Genomic DNA, 25,975 nt, shown 5'->3' with positions numbered 1-25,975 from the left:
GAACAACTCAATATTAGCTTGTAGTATGACATGATACTCCTGCTCAGCCTGTGAAGCTTGGTTGGTGTGAACCCCATAAACATCTGTGCCTCACAGTACTGCTGTACTGAACCATCTCTGTTTCGTATCATACGCACTCCCGTCTCCTACTCCTCTCTACTCCTGTTGCCACAGCAACGCAGCACTCCTCTTCACGTCTCGCTCACAGCACATGCTCCCATTAAAAAACATCTCCAAGGGAGAAGAGAGAAAGAGAGGTGCACATTATGTTGTATTGATATCAACAGTCCAAATATAATAGAACCAAGCAGGTTAATATCAGACAGACAGACGGGTACAGGCAGGTGGTTCGGACTTACCTCACAGTTGCGTCCGGTGAAGCCGGAGGTGCAGGTGCAGCTGTAAGCCCAGGTGTTGGGCAGAGTGTCCTCTGTCTCCAGGTCAGAGGGCTGGGCCTCGCAGGCGCCTCCGTTGAGACAGGGCCGTCCCTCGCAGGGGTCAGGCAGGGGAGTGGCCTGGGTGGGGTCAGCCTCAGCCGGGGCAGCCGCCTCCGGAGCAGGGGGCTCCAGATCAAGGGGGGAGGAGAGACCCCCACCCCCGGCACTCAGCAGAAGCAGGAGGAGGTACAGGGGGCGCTGCTGGGTCACAGGCATCCTCATCTTCTCTTATGTACGTATATCACTTAACTGTCTCTTCCTCTCTGCGTTCTCTTTTCCTCTTAACTCTGGCTCAGTGAGTAAGCGGCTGGTCTCTCTGCTTTCTGGGTGTGTGGATGAGGGAGCTGAATGGAGAGAGTGTGAGTGGCAGCCTGGTAGGGATGCTGTAGACTGGCTGTGTGCACTGCGACTGAGCAAGCGAGTCTACTGGCTGACGAGGAGACTGAGGAGGGGGCTAGCTCCCGCCCCCGCTCTGATTCATTGTGACGACAACACTCTCTCTCTCGCCCTATCTCACGCAAGCACACATAGCCGCACACACACACACAGCTGCGAGCACACATGCACACGCACATGGACGCACGTACGCACACACACAGTGACAGAGCCTGGCGCGGGCCTCATTTGGAATCTCATCATTCATAACCTCTCCTTGGAGCTTGCATGCCCATTTCTACTAGTTTACCACAACGTTTCAGCTAAAAAAATCTGGTCACAATTCACATTTGGAATGATGTAAAGTATGTGCTTTTCAAAGCACTAAAACTGCACCACATGAGAGATTTCGCAGTGCAAGTGGGGACAGATCCCCATCTGCTACATTGGAATCAGAGCAATAATCCAACTGACAAGCTCTTAGAAAAAAATATAAACTATTGGAACCAAGACTTAAAAATAACAAATATTGGCACAAGATGGAGGGAATGTTGGAACATAACTAACGAAATGACAGTTAATTAAAATGTTCCCTTAATCCAGTATTATACAAGAGACAATTCACAAACTCTACAGCACAACGACAGTCATGTCTTATGTGTATAACTAACAATGACTCAATAAGCCATGCATTCCGGGAATGCTATAAAGTCCAAAAGTTATGGGTGGAGTTAGAAAGTTCGCTGTCAGAAGTATTACAGTGTAAATGTACTTTTAATCCGTCTGTCTGCATATTTCAAGACATCATATGAGGGTGCAGTGAGATAACCGATGGATTGGACGATACTCTTCTTGTCAATTATCTTGAAAAAACGTAGACTTAAAAACTGGAAATCAACCAATCCTCCATCGTTAAGACAATGGAAAAATCATATGCTTCATTATCTAAATATTGAAAGAGCATGGGCGATGGAAAGGAACGCAATTTGAGGACGCGGCGGAGAGTAGTGCAGGCACTGGAGATAGGGGTGAGAACAGGTGGGTCTGGGCAGGTGTGATGTCTTTGATGTTTGTGTTCGTCTGTATGTTGTCTTTTGTATGTGTATGTTTTGTATTGTTTGAAAAATGAACAAAAAAAGGAATCAGATCAATAATCCAAACTACACCCCCTCTTCAAATACTCAGAAACCAGTTTCCATGGCGATCCCTAGGTACCTGTACACTTGACAGTCATTATAGCTGTAATGTCGTCGACTCTTATTTTCTCTCCATCACCTTCAGAGGTAAGCCCAGAGGTCAGTTCATTCTCCACCCAACCCTGAACTGCCTCTGACGTGAACTACCTCTCACCCTGCTCTTCCACCAAACTCTGCCTATGAATGGTTCTAAACACCTTCAAGGAGAAATAAAACCTTAGCAAGTTGCAAGAATCTAATTAAAGACGTTTGCATAATAAATATAACAGACAGATTATGAGTCTCTCAATGATCTTCAAAGACCTTGCTGAAATACCATTCTCTCAATCAGGAGTTTTCAAAGTCTAACCAAACCGTTCCCCAAAGATTAAGGCTATGTCCCAAATGGCACCCTACTACTACTTATATAGTGGCCTATGGGCTCTGGTCAATAGTTGTGCACTATGTAGGGAATAGGATGCCATTTATGAAGTACAATAAATATTCCCTCTATATCACTACCTGAAATGAATCTCATAAGGTTGGTATGATTCATGACCATTTCGGTAAGTAAAACGTCTTCGTAGGCAGCTACCTCAGGAAGTGACTCCGTCGCCATGTCATGTGACCATGCGGTGTGGTCGACATAAAGCACGTGGCCGTTAATAGCACGTCAGCCCACCCGAGTCCCAACTCTCCCATTTCCATAATAAGTCTTCACACAGGCTAGTAAATCTGTCAGCTCAACCACTTTACTCATCTCACAGAGAGAGCCTGGTACTGTACTGTAGCCAACTTATCTGCTAGCTGACTGGACCCAGACCCTCAAACACCATACATATTCACTGGGCCTAAGTAGGATGTAGATGGGGTGTGCAATATGCATGTGCATGAAAACAGTGAAATTACAGGCAGGAGTTAAAGGGATACACATTTGCAACATCTGAAAAAGTTTGCTTCTTTTTTTAAGTATGCTTTAGCTATTCAGTGACATTTGGCAAAGACGTTTCTTCTACATCATTTCCTTCACATAACAAATTACGCAGAATTTAAGGCAGAGTTGAGTTAGAATTTGTTGTGCGCTACAGGGCTGCAGGTGAAACTGGGGGCAAACAGCAGCGAACCCTTCTCTGCGGTATCTCCAAAGCCTCACTACCCATTTCCCCAACCAAAAAATATTTGTTTTGTAACTGCAGTCAACTATGGTATTTTGGACGCAGTAATTGCAGAATAACTTCTGTTATACTGCACTGTAACTGCAAATTTACTGCATTAATTTATTTATTTTGGATGCAGTAATTGCAGTCTGACTGCAATCTTTTTTTTATAAGGGAAGATGTTAAACACCCTGCTGGGGTAGGAAAGGAAAACAAATTCCTCCAGAGGTGACATTCAAGACACTTTCTCTCCGCTTGTCCCCTAGCATCTCCCTGGCCGTGACCATACTCACTGAGGGTGTCTCAGGGAGAGTTGGGATATGCAAAAAAACACATTTCCAATTCACACGTGTCTTAATACACACTTGTGTAAAATAGGACAAATAAGCACCACCAAATTATAGTGTATATCTGTTGTGTCAAATTCCATATCCCTCTCAGAACATTAACAATGGTTCAAAAGAGTGATTAGTTATTTATAATGAATCTGTCCTTTCAAAACAAACATTTTGCAGTGTTGACTTAATACATACTCAGCTGATACATACGGCCTTTGTCCACCACTCACTGAAACATTCCTTCAAGTATTACTCCTAATAAACCATGACATTAAATTGGTAGGGTTTGTGGTAGTCAGCTGTTCATATAAATATATAATCAGGTATGTTTTTAATCAAGCAAGTCCTACTCCAATTGATCACCTCTAAGATGATCCCAGTCAGTCAGATCCACAGAATGGAGGGTGAAACAAAGAACAGGATGATGGATTAAATAAAGAGAACACAGATGAGTCAACCAGTTACTTTATTTTATGTTCAGGTAAAAACATGAACCTGATGCAGTAAATTATTGCAGATCTTAGAAACCAGCACATGAACGATTGGGCCAGGAGAGCATAGAGTGGGGCCCTCCCCTGGCCACAGACTGCAGGTGCACACCACGGTTTGTTCCAAGCCAGCAGCCAAAAAATAAACTACAGCAAGAAAAAAAATAGAAAATTAAAAAAGGTAAAGCAGACATCCCCACCTCAAACCGGGCGTGAAACTGCATATAAACTCTTATTCCATAAATGAACTTGAAACGCTATCTGGCCATGAAATGAGTCCAGCCAAATGTGTGCGCTCAGCTACAATAGGGATTTGGGGTGGCGGCTCCGAGCTAGGCCTAGCCAATCAGTCTGCCCAGAGCGCACTCCCTCAGCCTCCCTCAGGGTCCAGCTGAGACACACTACTACTCCATCAAAGTGAGGGCAAAAATAAAAGTTTACTTATCCAACACATTGGATAACTCTTATAATATTTGAGCTGAAGCTCTTTGTAATTGTAGGCCAGAACACAATTTCAACTTGGGAAAAATAAAAAAAGATTAGGTACTACGCTCTCATCACTACCCGCAGTCAAACAACTGCAACTCCCGTTTCCCAAAAATGTTTACGCAAAAACACACAGAGAGGGGGAAAAAGCAGAACCAAAATGCAACACAAACTGGGGCCGTATAATACAGGAGAACAGAATGCAAACAGACAAAGGGGAAAGGAGACATGAGAACAAAGAGCTATTCTATCAAATGTGTAGAATGAGCAAAGTCTGCAAATTTTTCTGTACAAATTATCTTTGGAGCTAAAGTGAACCTAGCTTGCTCAATTGACCTTCCCTCCCCACCACAGTGACGTCATTCACCACTCTGGAGAGGAAACATACCTTTAAATATCACACAGCAACACATTTAAAATGTCACCCACGTTTTTTTTCTTTTTAAACATTACTCTACTGATAATATTTTTGCAGTTTTATTTTTTTTAAAGTTCTGCGAGTCATGTAACACCTTTTTTTTGTAGGAGAGACAGGGGCAGCAAATATATATCTCAAGTCCTTTTTTAATTTCTGCAAGCTGCGTTCTCTAACAAGAAGGCTGTACACATTTTGCCTTGATGTAGGTGATTACAAAAAGAATAAACTAGAAGGAAGTCATGATTTCGTCAGTTTGCTGTAGAAGGCATTTTGAATGGGAGAGGGAGACCGCGAGATCAGGACAGGTGGAAGGACTGCTGGCCCTCGCGGGCCGCAATCAACAGTTTCTTGCGCATGATCTCGATGCTGGAGTAGTCGGGCAGCTTCAGGTAGTTGACGCAGGTCATAACCGACGGCAGGAAGTCGTCCGGGTTCTCCGTCGACTCAAAAGTCTTCCGCACGATGGTCAGCGGTGGGTTCAGACTACGGAAACCTGGAGGAGAGAGCAGTGGCATGCTCAGAATCTGATCAAAACTGAGCCATGGTTGGATTCGTCTGTCGACATACTTAACATGCCTTTGCCTCGTCACATTCTCTGTACTTGAGGTCTACGGTCTTAATGTGTATTTGTGTGTAGGGTGAGCGGTGTCCCGTTCATTTCTTTACTAAGTGCATGAGGGCGCGACATGACTGCAGTTAAAGTGCATCGCACTCGGAAAACATGTCACCCAAAGTGTGGGTTGTTCAAACCTCAAATCTGAGAACGGGACCACGCAACTTTGAGGCACAACAATTCTTCAAGTGTGTATGGTGAGTGAGTGTGTATATATGTATGTACAGTTGAAGTCGGAAGTTTACATACAGTGGAGAAAAAAAGTATTTAGTCAGCCACCAATTGTGCAAGTTCTCCCACTTAAAAAGATGAGAGAGGCCTGTAATTTTCATCATAGGTACACGTCAACTATGACAGACAAATTGAGAATTTTTTTCTCCAAAAAATCACATTGTAGGATTTTTAATGAATTTATTTGCAAATTATGGTGGAAAATAAGTATTTGGTCAATAACAAAAGTTTCTCAATACTTTGTTATATACCCTTTGTTGGCAATGACACAGGTCAAACGTTTTCTGTAAGTCTTCACAAGGTTTTCACACACTGTTGCTGGTATTTTGGCCCATTCCTCCATGCAGATCTCCTCTAGAGCAGTGATGTTTTGGGGCTGTCGCTGGGCAACACAGACCTTCAACTCCCTCCAAAGATTTTCTATGGGGTTGAGATCTGGAGACTGGCTAGGCCACTCCAGGACCTTGAAATGCTTCTTACGAAGCCACTCCTTCGTTGCCCGGGCGGTGTGTTTGGGATCATTGTCATGCTGAAAGACCCAGCCACGTTTCATCTTCAATGCCCTTGCTTCCCCTTGAGGTTTTCACTCAAAATCTCACGATACATGGCCCCATTCATTCTTTCCTTTACACGGATCAGTCGTCCTGGTCCCTTTGCAGAAAAGCAGCCCCAAAGCATGAAGTTTCCACCCCCATGCTTCACAGTAGGTATGGTGTTCTTTGGATGCAACTCAGCATTCTTTGTCCTCCAAACACGACGAGTTGAGTTTTTACCAAAAAGTTCTATTTTGGTTTCATCTGACCATATGACATTCTCCCAATCCTCTTCTGGATCATCCAAATGCACTCTAGCAAACTTCAGACGGGCCTGGACATGTACTGGCACTGCAGGATTTGAGTCCCTGGCGGCGTAGTGTGTTACTGATGGTAGGCTTTGTTACTTTGGTCCCAGCTCTCTGCAGGTCATTCACTAGGTCCCCCCCGTGTGGTTCTGGGATTTTTGCTCACCGTTCTTGTGATCATTTTGACCCCACGGGGTGAGATCTTGCGTGGAGCCCCAGATCGAGGGAGATTATCAGTGGTCTTGTATGTCTTCCATTTCCTAATAATTGCTCCCACAGTTGATTTCTTCAAACCAAGCTGCTTACCCATTGGAGATTCAGTCTTCCCAGCCTGGTGCAGGTCTACAATTTTGTTTCTGGTGTCCTTTGACAACTCTTTGGTCTTGGCCATAGTGGAGTTTGGAGTGTGACTGTTTGAGGTTGTGGACAGGTGTCTTTTATACTGATAACAAGTTCAAACAGGTGCCATTAATACAGGTAACGAGTGGAGGACAGAGGAGCCTCTTAAAGAAGAAGTTACAGGTCTGTGAGAGGCAGAAATCTTGCTTGTTTGTAGGTGACCAAATACTTATTTGCCACCATAATTTGCAAATAAATTCATTAAAAATCCTACAATGTGATTTTCTGGAAAATAAAATCTCAATTTGTCTGTCATAGTTGACGTGTACCTATGATGAAAATTACAGGCCTCTCTCATTTTTTTAAGTGGGAGAACTTGCACAATTGGTGGCTGACTAAATACTTTTTTTCCCCACTGTACACCTTAGCCAAATACATTTAAACTCAGTTTTTCACAATTCCTGACATTAAATCCTAGTAAAAAGTATATCTTAGGTCAGTTAGGATCACCACTTTATTTTAAGAATGTGAAATGTCAGAATAATAGTAGAGAGAATGATTTAAGCTTTTATTTCTTTCATCACATTCCCAGTGGGTCAGACGTTTACATACACTCAATTAGTATTTGTAAGCATTGCCTTTAAAATTGTTTAACTTGGGTCAAACGTTTTGAGTAGCATTCCACAAGCTTCCCACAATAAGTTGGGTGAATTTTGGCCCATTCCTCCTGACAGAGCTGGTGTAACTGAGTCAGGTTTGTAGGCCTCCTTGCTCACACAATTTTTCAGTTCTGCCCACACATGTTCTATAGGATTGAGGTCAGGGCTTTGTGATGGCCACTCCAATACCTTGACTTTGTTGTCCTTAAGCCATTTTGCCACAACTTTGGAAGTATGTTTGGGGTCATTGTCCATTTGGAAGACCCATTTGCGACCAAGCTTTAACTTCCTGACTGATGTCTTAAGATGTTGCTTCAATATATCCACAATTTTCCTTCCTCATGATGCCATCTATTTTGTGAAGTGCACCAGTCCCCCCTGCAGCAAAGCACCCCCACAGCATGATGCTGCCACCCTCGTGCTTCACGGTTGGGATGGTGTTCTTCGGCTTGCAAGCCTTCCCCTTTTTCCTCCAAACATAACAATGGTCATTATGGCCAAACAGTTCTATTTTTGTTTAATCAGACCAGAGGACATTTCTCCAAAAGGTACGATCTTTGTCCCCATGTGCAGTTGCAAACCGTAGTCTGGCTTTTTTTATGGTGGTTTTGGAGCAGTGGCTTCTTCCTTGCTGAGCGGCCTTTCAGGTTATGTCGATTTAGGACTCGTTTAACTGTGGATATAGATACTTCTGTACCCGTTTCCTCCAGCATCTACAGGCGTTTAGAAATTGCTCCCAAGGATGAACCAGACTTTTTCTGAGGTCTTGGCTGATTTCTTTTCATTTGCCCATGATGTCAAGCAAAGATGCACTGAGTTTGAAGGTAGGCCTTGAAATACATCCACAGGTACACCTCCAATTGACACAAATGATGTCAATCAGAAGCTTCTAAAGCCATGACATCATTTTCTGGAATTTTCCAAGCTGTTTAAAGGCACAGTCAACTTAGTGTATGTAAACTTCTGACCCATTGGAATTGTGACACAGTGAATTCTAATTGAAATAATCTGTCTGTAAACAATTGTTGGAAATATTACTTGTGTCATGCACAAAGTAGATGTCCTAACCGACTTGTCAAAACTATAGTTTGTTAACAAGAAATTTGTGGAGTGGTTGAAAAACGAGTTTTAATGACTCCAACCTAAGTGTATGTAAACTTCCGACTTCAACTGTTTGTATGTATGACAACTCACCTCCAACAGGCAGCCTGGGGCTTCCTGTGACAAACTGCAGGAAGAGTCTCTGCTGCTCTGCGTCAAAACTGCTGAGCACATCAAACAGGAACCTCACAGCACGACTGTGGAGAGAAACATAACACATCAAACCACTGCACTCTGACAAGTCCTAAACATGACACTCAATGTAGGTCTGGTCAGAGCTCTTGGGGGTGGAGTAGCTCACCTGTCATGCGTGTAGCCGTGGTCGGGACGACAGCACTCCATCAGGGTCTTGACATCCCAGGTCTCGGACTTGCTGCCACAAAGCAGCTGATCCAACTACAGGCGGATGGGAGAGCACAGAGGGGGTTAGCAACGTGACATCCTGAAGACAAACAGAACAGCTAAATAAATAGTTGTTTCTTGGGATTAGCGATAAACAGTACTCACCTCTTCAGGGTAGAAATACTGCAAGTGATGCAGAGGGAAGACCGACTCGAACCCTTCCCTGAAAGACTCAAATTGCCGGGACACGCCTTCGTTCATCGTCCAGTAGACCACCAGCTGTGGAGAGAAGGGGACCAACGGTCAGCTCCATAAGAGGTGGACACTGGTGTGTGGAGAGTCTATATGTAGGAGCTCTGTGTGTTTGTCTGTAAAGTCCAACCCACCCTGAGGTACTCCTCCAGGTTGTAAATGGTGACGGGGATGTCCTTGCCCCCCTTCTTCAGCTCGATGTTGGGGAAACCGGGCAGGGTGAAGTCCAGGCCCAGGTCCTCCACAGAGCAGCCATTCATGTTGAGACTCTCCAGAGCCTGCTGCAGGTTCTCCCTCGTCTAGGAGACACACACAAGGAGGAAACAAGCCTTTTATTAATATGGGGAACGTAACATGGTGGAGCATCAATCTGAAATGGTAGGGGACATAATGGTTGAACTCAGAAGTTAGGCTGGGTTTACACTCCAAGTACTATCCTTAGCAAATCATCACTGACACTTGGGTAAAGTTGTAAATTCTGACACGCATTATATTTCCGTGCGGACTGCGGAGTCCTTTGCGCAGTGCGTGGGGAGAGTCACAAAGCGGATGTCTAGTGGAGTGTAAATCAAGCCTTACTATAGATACCACTACGAACGCCATCGCTGAGAAAGATCTCCGTAAGAGCGTCCAAGTTCTCAACACCAAAGACAAATTGTAATGACTACGAGGTTAGATGCGTCTGGGGAGGTTGTGTATTGGGCTGACCTGGGAGCGGTCCTGCTCCAGCCTCTTCTTCTGGCGGATGATGTCCTCCAGGTGCTGGATGGACTTGGCCACACCCGGGTCGATGTTGACCAGGTCGTGGGAGCTGATGGACGTCTCGTGCCGCAGCATCCACTTGTAGAAGGGCAGCCCTAGGGGCAGGTCCAGCTGGGAGGGAGTGGAGAGGAGACAGAGGTGTTAGAGTAGCAGAGGGCTCCCTACTGAGAGGTTCAGGTGAATGTAAAACTCTGCTTGAAAGGTGAGAGCATATAGGAGGGCTGTAGAAGAGGGGAGTTAAATCACCCAACTTTATTCCTGCAAACCAAGCAAACGGGGCTTAAGTGAAGTAATGCAAGTGTAAAAACCGCTCCAAAAGGACTAAATAGAAAGGATAGAAGCATTAGCATTGGAGACTACACAGAGACTGGTCCACTGGTCAGAGGTACAACAAAGTGTTAATGTTTACCAGTCTGAAGTCCATTATGGCCTTGGCCATCAGCTTGCCCAGGAAGCGGAACTTCATCTTGATTTTGGCGATGTGCGCCGGTTTGGTTGTCCTGCCGAAGGGAACGGCAAACAGCCCTCGGGAGCTGAACATGTACTTGGTCCCTTCTTGGCTTCCTGGGAGAGGGAAAACAAGATGGTGGAGAAGAGAGGAAATTTAGGGAGAGGAAGAGTTGTTCCAATATAGGTCTCAAAGACAAGTCCTCTTCAGGAATCCCTATCTCAGCATGATGTGACTAAACAGTTGCCACCCAGGCACATCTTGGAAAACTGTAGGAGTGCTTTTATATCTAAAATAAATCACATTTCTGTCCAAATAACGGTAGTTGATTTGTTGCAGAAATTGCTTCTAAAACGTTTTTAGGAGCTCCTATTTAGAGGCAAATCTGGGGAAGAGGGTTGGAGTAAAAAGTTACCTTTGGGGTTGGACAGGGTGACCTCCTCACCCCTCCACAGCCCGAGGTCGGCCCTCTGCAGCTCCTGGGAGACCAGGGCGTAGAACTCCAGGGTGGGACCCAGCCCTGTGCCCACCTGACAGAAGGACAGGGGGGAGGAAGGGAGAGAGCGAGACAGCGAGTAAGATGAGAGAGAAAAGGAAAAGAGGGAGGGAGAGAGAAAGAAATAGAGGGAGGAGAGATGAGCTTCTATCCAGATAAGTCTAGGGTCATGTTCAAAATCAACCCCCCCAGACGACTCCGGGTTCTGTGGTACCTTACTTTTTATGAGAGGGAAGAACTTAAAATAGAGGTGATTGAATAGTGCTCTGTAATGAGGGTATGAATGCGTGTACTGTACCTCGTTCTCATACTGGATCTCCAGCATGGCTCTGGAGCTGCCTAGGTCCTGCATCACTGACTCCGCCTGCTTCAGCAGCTCCTCACGGTTTATCGTTCGCTAGAGACAGAGGGGGACGAGCAGAAAGGTGGAGTTAGTGAAAAGACAAACAGGAGTCGGTAGGGTACAAAAAGCAGATGAGCTGGCTAGATAATTAATTGGGGACGCCCACTCTTCTATTCCAGAAAGGCATTTGAAATGCATCCATTGACCTGATTATGTGACATTACACCAACATCATTCTAACATATTCAACACCTTTTTCCTGTCGAGGCGGGGCGCAACGCGGCTGTCCTGAGAATCTGATTGGTTGATCTCGGGGTTGGTGTCGAGGAGGCGCTGCATGGCCCGGTCGCGGTCAAACGCCGTTACATAGAAGAGCATCTGCCGTGTGTCGAACGGGAAGAAGAAGGGACTGGGGAGGAGGGAGAGGAGTGACAATAAAATAATTGGTCAAAATGCATGGCATATATACACACTCACCGGACAGTTTATTAGGTACACCCATCTATACAGAACAAAAATATAAAATGCAACACGTAAAGTGTTGGTCCCATGTTTATGAGGTGAAAATTAAAAGATCCCAAAAAACCGGATCGTACCCCATTTTGCCTCCAGAACAGCTTGAATTCTGCGGGGCATTCTACAAGGTGTCGGAAACGTTCCACAGGGATGTTGGTCCACGCTGACATCACGCAGTTGCTGCAGATTGGACATTCATGCTGCAAACAGCCCGTTCCATCTCATCCTAAAGATGTTCTATTGGGTTGAGGTCTGGGGACTGCGCAAGCCACTCAAGAAAACTAAACTTGCTTTCATGTTCCAGGCTGTTTTTCTACCCCTCAATTGTCCAGTGTTGGTGATCGCGTGGCCACTGGAGCCACTTCTTGTTTTTAGCTGATAGGAGGGGAACCCGGTGTGGTCGTCTGCTGCAATAGCCCATCTGTAACAAGGATCGACGAGTTGTGCATTCTGAGATGCCGTTCTGCACCGTTATTGGTCTGTTTGTGGCCCGCCTGTTAGTTTGCACGATTCTTGCCATTCTCCTTCGACCTTTCTCATCAGGTTTTCGCCTATCAGGTTTTCACCCACATCCTGACTGGATGTTTTTTTGTTTGTTGCACCATTCTCGGTAAACCCTAGACACTGACGTGTGTGAAAAGCCTAGGAGTGCGGCAGTTTCTGAGATACTGGATCCGGCGTGCCTGGCACTGATGATCATACCACGCTCAGTCGCTTAGGTCACTAGTTTTGCCCATTCTAACATTCAATCGAACAGTAACTGAATGCCTCGATGCCTGCTTTACATAGCTAGCCACGTGACTCACTGTCTGTAGGAACGATCCATTTTCGTGGAAGGGGTGTTTTACCTAATAAAATAGTGTATATATTCAGTTGTTATTTTGTGGGGTTAATCTTGTGCCTATTAGAGAAAATTGGAATTGAAGTTTCAGTTTACTTCCTGAATTTAAATTGTCCCCAACCCTCGTCTAGACATGCAGTTTGAGGACATTACATTAGTGAATACTAGGCCAAATATTCAGAAAAACTAAAGCTAGGCAGGTTTTTGTGTGAGTTCTGAACCAATGGATGTTTATGAGCTGAAAAGTAGTCTGATGAGTTACCAGGTCTTGCCGAGCTCTGTGAGCCAGGTGGGGATGTTGCCGGTCATGATGACCAGAGGGTCCTGCAGCTGTCGGTTGGCCTTGGCTGTCAGCTTACTGTTGATGAACTCACTGGTGGGGATGATCTCCTTAGACACAGCATTCTGAAAATAACAACAACCTCAGTCTACTGGAACTACAATAACAACGGAGTGCCTCTGCCTCTCTGAAGCAAAGGGAGACAAAGACACAGGCGGCTAGGTTCTGTTTGAATGCAAAAAGGACAGTTATTTTGGGCAACTGTGTGCACTAACAGGGCTGTCTAGCTAGCAGACAGTTATAGTCATGGTACACTCTGGTTTACCTCCTACAAGCCCACAAAGACTATAAAGATATAATTAGCATTAAGTAGAACATGCATGACACAGACAGTGGAATATGTTGGAGGCAGACCTACAGGCTTGTGTCACAAATGGCAACTTATTCCCTACATGGTGCACTAGCTTTGACCAGAGTCGTATTGGCCCTGGTCAAAAGTAGTGCACTATAAAAGGTTATAGGGTGCTATGTGGGACTCAACCAGTATGTTGTTCAGTTAGTGAAGTTAGAGCCAGTATCTGCGAGGTGGAGAGAGGATAGGACAGGCTACTCACGTCGTAAAGGTAGAACCAGTAACTACTAATGGAGTGCAGCACCCTCAGCAGCAGGTTGACGTCCAGAGACGGGTCGTCAAAGGTGATGCTCTCCGGGGGCTCCGACATGAGGTACATCTCCAAGGGGCTGGCCACGCTGGGACACACGCCGTCTGGCAGGGGAGAGACAGCAAGTCAGGGTCATATTCATTAGTGCACACGGTAGCAAAACAGTTTGTAACGTTTGTAAACATTTCTTATTGGACAAGGGCAGGTAGTCCCTTCCTGTTTCAATAATTTTCTCATGTTTTGTGCCCAATGAATACGACCCAGATATGTAGTAGCTAAACTGACATGGCAAAATGTATAGTATGAGATAAGGATGTGAATGGGCAGATTTAGTGTAGGTGATACAATGGTCAAATCTCCTATGGAGTGCACAACTTTCAAAGTAATACGGTGTGGAGAATAGGGTGACATTTAAGACTGTCAAAGCCCTTTGGCCAGGGGGTTGGTGCAAAAGCACTTTGGGACAACAGCTAATGTAAAAAAAAGCTTTAGAAATACATTTGATTAATTGATTAGACAGCCAATATATGTGGGTTTGTGTTAACAGGTCATCTCAGGTCACATTCATTCAGATGGTCAAAAAAAAGCCAATTGACCATTCGATAATATTGTTTTGGGGAAATATTTAACCCCTTACTTTTGTTTCCACAAAACTACTTCCATACATTTGTAATGGGTTACCTTCAGATGAATGGGTTACCACCGCAGATGCGGAAGGCGGACATAGGCAGATATGGTGGATTGAGAGACAACCCAGGCCAAAAAACATCTCTAGCTTAAACTGACGGATTTCGATGGGGATTTTTTAGATTGAAGTTACTTATATTGACGCACGGGTGAGTCAAAGACTTAAGGATCATTGTGAGGGGTTTTCTCCAGTGGTTTGAAAAAGGGGAATTGGGCTTCTCGCGAAAATGTTGACCGAGGTTGCAACAGTAACCAAGGGGGGCAGGGCTTAGCGAAAGGTCCACTAACAACTTGTTTCAAGCAGGAGAAGCAGGTCAGATCACTTCCTCTCCACTGTAATGAGTACTTTAGAGTTGCACTACAAAAGAAACAAGCAGAACTGGTCTCTCTCAGTCGCCAGGCCAGTAGACAACACAGACTCCCACCCGTCTAGGCCCAGAAGTGGTGGTGGTGGTGGTTCCTACCGTGCCACAGCTCGTCCTGTTTCTTGGCGTTGCGGGGCGAGGTCTTGGTGGGGGCGGTCTGTGCCCGGCCCCTCTTCCCTCCCACCGCATCCTTAGTGCCATCCTCATCCTCCCTCACTGGCTTATACCTGATGGGATAGAGAGAGAATGTGTCTGTGGAAATCATCTCGGGGAAAGTGACTACATTGCCATGTCAGTTAGTTGCATTTGCTCACCAACTCAGCCGTCGATGGACACGTGTGTGTGTGTGTGTGTGTGTCGCATCTCAGGGCAGGTGGCTACACTGCACAACCCTAACAGCCACCCACTACAAACATCAGTCCATTGTGTTTGTTAACCAGTCCAGCCTATTGAGACTGGTGTGTGTGGCCAGCCAGCGTAAAGGGGATACCATATGGTGTGGGTTTTGGTCCAGATGCCAGCCCGTCCGAGCGGGTTGGCCTCATCGTCCGTGGACTCTCTCTCCTCCTCGGCCTGCAGGCTGAACTGCCGCACCGCCTGGTACACAGTCATGTTGTAGGGCAGCAGGTGGTCGCCGATGTAGAATTGTAGCCGGTGGCGCACGCTGCCAGAGTTCAGGAACTGGGCCGCCTGGACCGGGATAGACGGTCAAGTTATGGTGGTCAAGTTAGGGTTGGAGGTAACAGAATTAGTTACTGGTGGGGGTAGATTAAGTTATGATCTGATATGGAGGGTATTTTGAAAGGACATTGTAGACACGTACCAGAGATTCATCAATTTCATCGTCTGAACCATCATCATCGCTGTCCTCATCCTCCTCTCTGATTCGTCCGTAACCTGTAGAGACACATCAGCATGTTACCCATAAATGTCAGTAATACAAGGAGACATACTATTCTTCCAACAGAGAAGGAAGAACAGAAATACTCTGGGAAGGAACTTGAGAAACCACCCCAGTTCGGTGAAGATTATTTGTGGGTGACCTATGCTCCTCACGGAGTGAAAAGCCTTAAGTCAGTGACTCAAAGCAAAGAGACATTTCCCAGTGCTCACCTCGGACCACCAGGTAGCGTTCAATGGCCTGTACCAAGGCCAGGGGGTCGATCTTCACCGGGCCCCCCTTCCACTGCTTCACATTGGTGCAGTCCGGGTGCCTCTGCAGCTGACACTTGAGTTGGTGTGTGTTGAAGAACTTCAGGGCCTGAGACCCTCTGAAGGAGACATACACACACACCACCAGTCAACAGACAAAATCACAATGATACAGAGGTCAATACTGGCAAGTACCTTCCTTCACCTATACCCATATAGACTTCAATAGGGCCAATGGGCATCACTCATTAAGTAACCACACACTAGTGAATGGACTAGTGAATGACTGACATTAAAAAGAGAGGGTTTTTGGAACAAAAAAACGAAGAGACTGAAGGAAGAGATGGGACTGGGTAAATGAACTAACCTGCTCCCGTTGCCGTTGCCACTGGGGAAGTCATGCACCTTGACAGGGAACTGCTCCATCTGGCTAAGGCAGTTGTTCATCTTGTGCACCAGTGACAGCAGGGGCCCGTTCTCAGACGGCTCCAGGCGGCCTGCCGGCTCCATCCCCGGGATCTGAATGGGCAAAACACAGGAAGGACACGGTTCAAACAACATGCAAAGACTAGGGTCGCATTCATTAGGGCACATCGTATAAAAATGTTTTGCAACTGAAAATAAGCATTTATTGTTGGACAAGTTTAGGTAGTTCCTCCCTTTGTCATTTTTATTCCATTTGTTTCCTGCGAACTATAACCATCGTTGAACTTTGCCGTTGTTAAAAAACAGCTGACAAAGCATGGTTTAGCAGTCAATTGTGTCACTGTATTTAGTGTTCAAAAGGTGTTGGCACTCAAAACCATGAAAAGGAATAACCCAAGGAGGCCGAGATGCAAAAATAATATACTTAATTTAATACATTCTTGAAAAAATACAAAAAGGGTGAATGTGCAAGATGCTATAAAAATACACTGAACAAATTTTCCATACACAAAAAGCTTGCTATCAAATGTTGTGCACAAATTTGTTCACATCCCTGTTAGTGAGCATTTCTCCTTTGACAAGATAATCCATCCACCTGACAGGTGTGGCATATCAAGGAGCTGATTAAACAGCATGATCATTACACAGGTGCACCTTGTGCTGGGGTAACTAAAAGGCCACAAAAAGGTGCAGTTGTCACAACGCAATGCCACAGATGTCTCAAGTTGAGGGAGTGTGCAATTGGCATGCTGACTGTAGTAATGTCCAAAGCTGTTGCCAGAGAATTGAATGTGAATTTCTCTACCATAAGCCGCCTCCAACGTCGTTTTACAGAATTTGGCAGTACGTCCAACCGGCCTCATAACCGCAGACCACATGTATGGCGTCGTGTGGGCGAGCGGTTGGCTGATGTCAACATTGTGAACAGAGTGCCCCATGGTGGCGGTGGGGTTATGGTACGGGCAGGCAGGCATAAGCTACGGACAAATTGCCAATTTGAATGCACAGAGTTACCGTGACGAGATCCTGAGACCCATTGCCATGCCATTCATCCGCCGCCATCACCTTATGTTTCAGCATGATAATGCACAGCCCCATGTCGCAAGGATCTGTACACAATTCCTGGAAGCTAAAAATGTCCCAGTTCTTCCATGGCCTGCATAGTCAGACATCTCACCCATTGAGCATGTTTGGGATGCTCTGGATCGACGTGTACGACGACGTGTTCCAGTGTTTAGGTGAGGATAATGGCTGATAACTCTGCTGACATCTGGTTTAGGTGAGGATACAGTTCCCACCAATATCCAGCAACTTCACATAGCTATTAAAGAGGAGTGGGACAACATTCCACAGGCCACAATTAACTATGCGAAGGAGATGTCATGTTGCATGAGGCAAACAGTGGTCACTGGTTCTGATCCACGACCATACTTTTTTTTTTTTAAAGGTATCTGTGACCAACAGATGCATATCTGTATTCCCAGTCATGTGAAATCCATAGATAATGCCTAATTAATTGATTTCAATTGAATTATTTCCTTATATGAACTGTAACTCTGTAAAATCGTTGAAATTGTTGTGTTTATATTTGTGTTCAGTATAAATAAAAAAGGAGCATAGGTTTCAGCCTTATGCCTTCATCTGTGCTGTACAAACAAATGGAGACATGTATTTAAGACACCTGCTATGCATAACTGGCGCAAGACGATATAGTTAATAAGATACTTGCGAATAGGAAGTCAATGTATATTAACAGGGAATATGTAGAAGAATATCAAAAACAGACATTTCAAATGTCACATAATTGGATGAAAAAAAAAAACTGTCTAGGGAAGTGTTCCCCAACTCCAGTTCTCCAGTACCCCCAACAGCACACATTTTTGTTGTAGCCCCGGACAAAAACACCTGACTCAACTTGTCAACTAATCATCAAGCCCTCAATGAGTTGGATCAGGTGTTTTTGTCTGGGGCAACAACAAAAATGTGCTGTTGTGGGTACTCGAGGACCGGAGTTGGGAAACACTGGTCTAGGCTACATAATATTATAAGCAATAGATAGATGCAATACTCAAGTAGGCCACAAAACTCAGAGGGCGGGGCTCGTTTGAGTGAGTACCTTTTGAACACTAGAGATTTGTTCTCGTACACACCAGCCGCCATTCATTCTAGCCTGAGAGCAAACCCGCATACTGGCTTTATACTGTATTTAGAGCCATGAGTTGTATAGCCAATAACTAGGGCCTTGAGCTCCAGTCTCTGCCTAAATGGCCTTATAGACTGGAGTTGGCTACATTGTCAGTCACTGGATACTGAGAAAGGATGAAAGTCTTCATCTGGCGAAAGACGAGCTTCTGACCATGGAAATAGAATCTCATTCTAGTTCTGTGCTTCTGACCAGCCGAAAAGACTTACCGGGCAGCCGTAGAAGACATGCAGGAACCTCTTGAGGCGGATGTCACGGCTGACCAGGTCACGGTCACTGCTGGAGGTCAGGTAGAGCAGCAGCTGCTTGACCAGGCCGCTGTGCTGGATCTCGAACGACGACACGTCCGACTCTGACACGATGCTGCAGATCTCCACGAGGCACTCCACGCCACCGTCCATCTGGAGGGGTGTGTGACAGCGGTCAAGAATGTTATTATCATATCCCAAGTCACCCACTACCGTACCTTAATGACCTTGTCATTAGCTAGCAATGTAGATAGTAGATAGTCAACTAATGACTACGTATTTACTTTCATCGTGTGCAACACTACAACATGGGAGACTTGTGGAGTACAGTACCTGCAGGCTGAGCTGTTCCGTGGCGGTGCAGAGTCTCTGGAGTACATTCAGTGCAGGGTTGCTGCCATCAATGTTTTCAGTGTTGAAGTAGCGCGCCACAAACTTACAGGCCTGCTCTTTGATCCAAGCCTTGATCTTTTCCCTGTACGGGGGGAAACCCCATCATCATTATCATCACCACCAACACTACCAACACCACTGATTCCGTAAGTCCCTCTCAAAGCAGAGGTCGTCTGAGGGGAGAGAGCTTGGATCCAGCAGGAATTGAAGATTTGACAGCCAGGGCACGATCAATTAAACCAGGGGTCAAACATACGGCCAAGGGCCGGATCCTCAAACCCATTCAATTTTAAGTGCAGCTCTCAGGCCCTTGGGGGAATGCCTAATGCGGGGCAAAATTTGTTTTGACACCCCAGGATTAAACACTTGCTACATTTCGTGACAGTTTACTGAACGACACCTTTCCCCAAAACATTCAATGCTCTTGAACAGAGTTTGTGGTACATATGTTCTGTGTGGAGGGGGGTAGCTTGAAGCAATGAGTGATGTATTTAAAATAGGCAGCAGAGCATTTTGAATCCTCATATTTGCACAACCCAACCCCTCCACGATTTCCAACTGATCTTTCAGAACAGCACCGTTTCCGTTTAAATGAACAATGCACACAATTTTTCGTAATGAACGCAGCCCTAGTAACATTTTCTGAGCGAGCCAATGATAATCACCAACACTATTATTATAACCACCCAAACTACCAACTTAATCATCAGTACTACCAACACTGTTTTAAAATCAACACTTTTGTCATCACCACCAGCGTCTTCGTCGTACCTGTTGTTGGAGACTGAGTCCTTGGGAGGGGCGCGTGCCAGGCCGCTCACCCCGGCCGTGCGAGAGGGCTCAGAGTTGGTGCTGTTGGTCTGGGCGCCTAGCTTGCCCCAGGTCTTGGGGTTCAGACTGGCCAAGAAGGAGGATTTGGGGGACTGAGTGGTGGTAGGACTCTTGGCTGTAGAAACGGGAAAATGGTTAGTCACATGAAAGTTTGTGTCTCAAATGATACCCTATAGTTCAGCGTTTACCAACCTCAGTCCTGGGGACCCCAAAAGGGTGCACTTTTTGGTTGTTGTCCTAGCACTAGACAGCTGATTCAAATAATCAAAGCTTGATGATAAGTCGATTACATGAATCAGCTGTGTAGAGCTAGGGCAAAAACCAAAATGTGCACCCCTTAGGTCCCCAGGACCAAGTTTGGGAAACGCTGCTACAGAGGTTTGAAATAGACACCAGATTTTTTAAGAATAAATTCATGCTGTATTTATTTAGGGTAAAGAAAATGAGGCGGCAGGTAGCTTTGTGGTTAAGAGCGTTGTGCCAGTAACTGAAAGGTCGCTGGTTCTAATCCCCGAGCCGACTAGGTGAAAAATCTGTCGATGTGCCCTTGAGCAAGGCACTTAACCCTAATTGCTCCCGTCTGCTAAATGACTAAAATGTAAAATCACAAGGTTTGCATTCTGCATAAATGTCTGTCGACAGATATACCAGGACTCCAGGCACAAAGAGGCATGGAGACCAACGATGCCATATGTCGAGTTGCTCTTGCACAGAGTAATGAACAGCGACTGGCTGCAGATACCATGCAGTGCTGAATACTGTTGATTTGAATGAACGCAAAACAATGTCATGGTAAAAAAAAATACAGATGTTTATATATTACTGAACAAAAATATAAAGAAGTGCAACTATTTCAAAGATTTCACTGAGTTACAGTTCATATAAGGAAAATCAGTCTATTTAAATAAATTCATTAGGCCCTTAGGAGGGCATAGGGCCACCCACTGGGGAGCCAGGCCCAGCCAATCAGAATGAGTTTTCCCCACAAATGGGCTTTATTACAGACAGAAATACTCCTCAGCACCCCCTCAGACGATCCCGCAGGTGAAGAAGCCGGATGTGGAGGTCCTGGGCTGGCATCGTTACGCGTGGTCTGCAGTTGTGAGGCTTGTTGGATGTACTGCCACATGCTCTAAAACGATGTTGGAGGCGGCTTATGGTAGAGAAATGAACACTCAATTCTCCAGCAACAGCTCTGGTGGACATTCCTGTAGTCAGCATGCTAATTGCACACTCCCTCAAAACATCTGTGGTATTGTGTTGTGACAACTGCACATTTTAGAGTGGCCTTTTATTGTCCCCAGTACAAGGTACACCTCTAATGATCATGCTGTTTAATCAAATTCTTGATATGCCACACCTGGCAGGTGGATGAATTATCTTGGCAAAGGGGAAACGCTCACTAACAGAGATGTAAACATATCTGTGCTCAATTTGAGAGAAATAAGCTTGATTTATTTCAGCTCATGAAACATGGGACTAACACTTCACATGTTGCGTTCATATTTTTGTTCAGTACACACACACACAATATATACACAAATGTATTTGAAGGGGTGTCTACATTAGTGGATTTGGCCACTGCAGCCACACCTGTTGCTAACAGGTGTATAAAATCGAGCACACAGCCATGCAATCTCCATAGACAAACACTGGCAGTAGAATGGCCTTACTGAAGAGCTCAGTGACTTTCAACGTGGCACTGTCATAGGATGCCAACTTTCCAACAAGTCAATTCGTCAAATTTCTGCCCTGGTCAACTTTAAGTGGTATTACTGTGAAGTGGAAACGTCTAGGAGCAACAACGGCTCAGCCGTGAAGTGGTAGGCCACACAAGCTCACAGAATGGGACCGCAGAGTGCTGAAGCGCATAAAAATAGTCTGTCGGTTGCAAACTGCTTTTGGAAGCAACGTCAGCACAAGAACTGTTCGTCGGGAGCTTTACGAAATGGGTTCCCATGGCTGAGCAGCCGCACACAAGCCTAAGATCACCATGCGCAATGCCAAGCGTCGGCTGGAGTGGTGTAAAGCTCGCCGCCATTGGACTCTGGAGCAGTGGAAATGGGTTCTCTGGAGTGATGAACCACGCTTCACCATCTGGCAGTCCGGCGTACCAATCTGGGTTTGGCGGATGCCAGGAGAATGCTACCTGCCCCCAATGCATAGTGCCAACTGTAAAGTTTGGCGGAGGAGGAATAATGGTCTGGGGCTGTTTTTCATGGTTCAGGCTAGGCTCCTTAATTCCAGTAAAGGGAAATCTTAAAGCTACAGCATACAATAACATTCTAGATGATTCTGTGCTTCCAACTGTGTGGAAACAGTTTGGGGAAGGCCCTTTCCTGTTTCAGCATGACAACATTCTCATGCACAAAGAGAGGTCCATACAGAAATGGTTTGTCGAGATCAGTGTGGAAGAACTTGACTGGCCTGCACAGAACCCTTACCTCAACCCCATCAAACACCTTTGGGATGAATTGGAACGCCGACTGTGAGCCAGGCCTAATCGCCCAACATCAGTGCCTGACCTCACTAATGCTCATGGCTGACAGTCCCCGCAGCAATATTCCAACATCTAGTGGAAATCCTTCTCAAAAGAGTGGAGGCTGTTATAGCAGCAAAGGCGGACCAACTCCATATTAATGCCCATGATTTTGGAACGAGATGTTCGGCAGGTGTCCACATACTTTTGGTAATGTAGTGTATATTCCACAAGGAATTTTACATTTAGTACTACAAATGTATCATTGACATTTAGCATTACTTGTATCACCTGTGAGAACCATTTGCATCCATTCTTAGAGATTGTATATGAGAGTTCCAATAACAATTACCCTGATTGTCTACTTTGTCGTCGTCCCTGGGAGGAGAATACTTGGGCCTTCTGGGCCCTCTCTTAGGCAGACGTTTTCTCTTCAGCACATCACTTAACCGTCTAGGAGAGAGGGAGAGATAAATGTTGTTCTATGGAGGAGTGTGTGTGAGTGTACTTGTGTGTGCTATCTGACCTCTCATACGTGCACATTCACGGTATTTAGTATTCGTGCACTCACCCCTGTGGGCTGAGGTCTAGTGAGTCGTCCATGCTGTGCTGGAAGCTAGGTGAGCCCAGGTCTGGGGTGGCGTTGGTGGCCACAGTAGTGGTCGCAGTGCTGATGGTGGTGGTACACAGGCTAGCCGTGCCGCTGGTGCACGCCTTTGGGGGACTGGTGAGGAAGGCCTCAGACTCAGCCAGGTTCTTCACCTGGTGCATCACACCTGGAGAGAGGAGGGGGGGCAGAGGTGAGGGGAGATGGAATACATTGAAATTCCCCTTTTCCCAATTATCTGATATTGACGAGGATGGAGTCAGAAATTGTGATTCAATATATCAGGGGAAATCTATTACATTTAGCTTGATAAACAGCTTTCTGTGGTCCATGACATAAGTACATTGTGGTGTGACATCTGACTTTTATGACCTCAGTGTTATGACTTTGCTAAAATACATCGAAGCTCAAATAGCAGTGGAGGACCCATCATAACAGGTCATCTGAACAGCAGCTCCTGGTGCTAGAAAAGAGCTGCGTTTCAGCTGGGTGTTTTGGATCATTACAGGTCAGCTGCTCTGGGGAGGTGACGCAGACAGGCTCAGGCAGGATCCATTACCTTCTCTTCTGAAGAAGACACTGAATACGTCGGGCAGCTTCTGCATGAGGATCTCAGCCATCTGCAGAGAGCCCACTACAATCTTCAGGTCCTGGCTGGACAGCATGGAGGCAATGTGACTGGGAGAAGGAAACAAAAAAACACTGAGGTTAAGCTGTAGTATAAAAGACACATGCCATACTGGCTATTTATTTTTGTCCATGGAGGCAGCCATCTTGACTCAAGAGCCCCCCAAGGTTGTGCGTAAAAGTTCACCTGGACACAGCGTGGTTCCTCAGCACATCCTTGAGGAGCTCGGCATCGGCAAAGAAGATGATCCTGAGAATGGCTCGGAGGCACTTATGTCTGACGGCTGGGCCCGCCGACGAGCTGTACACTTCGTACAGCACCCCGAACAGGGTCTTGATGAAGCACTTGGCCAGCTCAGGGTCCTCCTTCATCAGCTGGGCCCGTGCATCCTCCCGCCTCACCTCCTGGAGACCCCCTGGGGGACAGACAGATGGGAAAACTCATGTAAGATTTGATAGTTATTTTGACTCAAAGGAGAAATTGGATTCCATCAGCTAGTGCAGAAGACACAAAGAAGCACCCTGTTCAATTTCACAAGAGTTTACAAAGAGATGCTTCAAGAGCTACCTCTCTTGAGCATGTCTCCATTGGGAAAGAGGTAATCTGCCCTCAATGGGACTACTTGGTTCAAAAGGTTCAATAAAAAATTACCAATAACTTGGGGCAGTGACCCCTTCTCCACTGTGTCTATAGCGCCATATATAGATGTATCTTTGCAGGTGAATAGAGCTAGTCTCAGAACCAATCAGGGCATCATACTACATCAACTGACATGAGACGCATACAACGGACACCAGTTTGGGGATAGTCTATGACTAGAGGTAACTCTCTCACCAGTAGTGGGGTTGGCTAAGGGGTTGGGTTTCCTCTGGATACCCCGTGCTGTGCCAGTGTCCTCGTTGATCTGCTGCATAGAGTTGAAGTCGATGGTGTAGACGCGGCCCAGGGTGGACAGGCTGATCTCGTCCTCTCCGTTCTGGTGGGCCGTCTGGAGAGGAAGAGAGAACCAGACACCCCCAGACGTTAGTGTAACACTGGGCTACGCAGGGGATTCACACAGCTCATAACATATGAAGACAGTCTACTTTGTTGTAGTATAGGTAGGGCCAATAGTTTTTCCTGACCGCCTGAAGAGGAAAAACTCTGGGCCCTAAGTCTGGTTGAAAGTAAAGTCCCTATAATGGAGCGGAGCGGCATGTCTGTTCTTTACCTCAATGATGCGGCTGTCGATGCGGTTGTAGGGGTGCCACAGGCCCCGGTCGTCCCTCCACTGCCAGATGGCCCCCTCTGTGGCCTGGGCACTGCCCTTCTTCAGCATGAGGTCCACAGCAAAGATGCCCTCTCTGGGCAGGCAGGGCATCAGCTCGCTGGTGGGGGGGGAGGGACAACAACAGAAAGACAGTTAGCAAAGTGCATCAGTGCACTTCACAAACAAGGCATCTGTGGTGCGTGCATGGAGGCCGCCATCTTTATGCACATCCACCATTTAGGTAGAAAAGGTTGTTAAGGTTGAGAGCAGCAGCAGAGGGGGTGGTTCATTACCAGATGAGTGAGGTGAGTTCGTAGAGCTCCTGGGGGCTCCGGGGCACTAGGTCAATCTGCTCCTGGCAGCTACCGTTGGCCGCTCCGCACAGAAGGAAACGCAGAGTCTCTGCGATATCTGAACAAAGACAACGTCCTTAGTTTTCACTCTTTCCACAGGCTATTGGCTTAGACACAGTCAGGGACTTTAGCCTTGGAGGCATTTAGACTGTCTTTATACATTTAACTTTCCCAAGATTTTGTAAGCTGCATTGTTATGCTTTATTCAAGTGTGCAGTGTAAATACGCACCGATAAAAAGCGTGTGTGTGTGTGCGCGTGTCGGTCTGTGTGAGCCACTCACTCTGCTTCATGAGCTGCACGGCCAGACAGGGGCAGTTGGAGCACATGAGGGAGAACATGCGCACCACCATGATGAACATGCCCGAGCTGAGCACGGGCGGGGTGACCACCAGCAGCTGCTGGATGTTGGTCAACAGGTCCCGCGTGGCCACCTGCTGCAGCAGGTTCTGTGGACAGCGGTCACACAGAGGTCAAGGGTCAGTCATTGTGATGATGTCATCACGGGTCTGCTCAGGAGGGTGAGCGATGTTAGAGCCATAGAAATGTGTTGAGTACAACCGCTTCACTCACCTCCTCATGTTGAAAGTTATCCACCAGTCTGGCAAAACAGAGACAAGTGCTTTCGACGGATTTCTTATCCTGTACGTGGGGGGGGGGGGGGGGGGGAGAATAACCACAAACAATTGACATCTTCACAGGTAACATGCCACAGACAACACCAACCTCACCTGCAATATAGCAGAGCATGTAAA

General features: G+C 46.2%; 2 protein-coding genes across 7 annotated transcripts in view; both read right to left on the bottom strand.

The window, feature by feature from the left end:
• Positions 1-852, bottom strand: part of LOC311105423 (delta and Notch-like epidermal growth factor-related receptor) — a 60,678-nt gene extending 59,826 nt beyond the window's left edge. The window contains exon 1 of the mRNA XM_084147574.1: positions 360-852. Coding sequence (XP_084003700.1) covers positions 360-659 — 300 coding nt within the window. The 5' untranslated portion in view covers positions 660-852. The remainder of the gene's footprint in view (positions 1-359) is intronic.
• A 3,079-nt stretch (positions 853-3,931) lies between these two features.
• The window catches only part of LOC311105467 (E3 ubiquitin-protein ligase TRIP12), a 47,138-nt gene continuing 25,094 nt past the window's right edge, over positions 3,932-25,975 (bottom strand). For 5 of the 6 annotated variants that reach the window (XM_084147629.1, XM_084147631.1, XM_084147630.1 and 2 more), the window contains 29 exons: positions 25,794-25,862; positions 25,504-25,669; positions 25,162-25,279; positions 24,830-24,986; positions 24,454-24,607; positions 23,806-24,034; positions 23,551-23,669; positions 22,956-23,160; positions 22,737-22,837; positions 19,846-20,020; positions 19,015-19,156; positions 18,643-18,834; positions 16,172-16,323; positions 15,766-15,923; positions 15,476-15,549; positions 15,143-15,342; positions 14,752-14,879; positions 13,553-13,704; positions 12,921-13,063; positions 11,554-11,710; positions 11,257-11,355; positions 10,878-10,992; positions 10,424-10,578; positions 9,961-10,125; positions 9,387-9,551; positions 9,166-9,279; positions 8,960-9,054; positions 8,752-8,855; positions 3,932-5,367 (listed from right to left, as the gene is read on the bottom strand). In XM_084147629.1, coding sequence (XP_084003755.1) covers positions 5,171-5,367; positions 8,752-8,855; positions 8,960-9,054; positions 9,166-9,279; positions 9,387-9,551; positions 9,961-10,125; positions 10,424-10,578; positions 10,878-10,992; positions 11,257-11,355; positions 11,554-11,710; positions 12,921-13,063; positions 13,553-13,704; positions 14,752-14,879; positions 15,143-15,342; positions 15,476-15,549; positions 15,766-15,923; positions 16,172-16,323; positions 18,643-18,834; positions 19,015-19,156; positions 19,846-20,020; positions 22,737-22,837; positions 22,956-23,160; positions 23,551-23,669; positions 23,806-24,034; positions 24,454-24,607; positions 24,830-24,986; positions 25,162-25,279; positions 25,504-25,669; positions 25,794-25,862 — 4,200 coding nt within the window. In that variant the 3' untranslated portion in view covers positions 3,932-5,170. The remainder of the gene's footprint in view (positions 5,368-8,751; positions 8,856-8,959; positions 9,055-9,165; positions 9,280-9,386; positions 9,552-9,960; positions 10,126-10,423; positions 10,579-10,877; positions 10,993-11,256; positions 11,356-11,553; positions 11,711-12,920; positions 13,064-13,552; positions 13,705-14,751; positions 14,880-15,142; positions 15,343-15,475; positions 15,550-15,765; positions 15,924-16,171; positions 16,324-18,642; positions 18,835-19,014; positions 19,157-19,845; positions 20,021-22,736; positions 22,838-22,955; positions 23,161-23,550; positions 23,670-23,805; positions 24,035-24,453; positions 24,608-24,829; positions 24,987-25,161; positions 25,280-25,503; positions 25,670-25,793; positions 25,863-25,975) is intronic. The other variant, XM_084147632.1, reaches the window with a different exon arrangement.

This window comes from Coregonus lavaretus, assembly GCF_964263955.1.
Source record: "Coregonus lavaretus genome assembly, chromosome: 30".
Lineage (NCBI taxonomy): Eukaryota > Metazoa > Chordata > Actinopteri > Salmoniformes > Salmonidae > Coregonus > Coregonus lavaretus.
The sequence above is the reverse complement of the archived record's forward strand: the minus strand, read 5'-3'. Positions and strand labels throughout refer to the sequence as shown.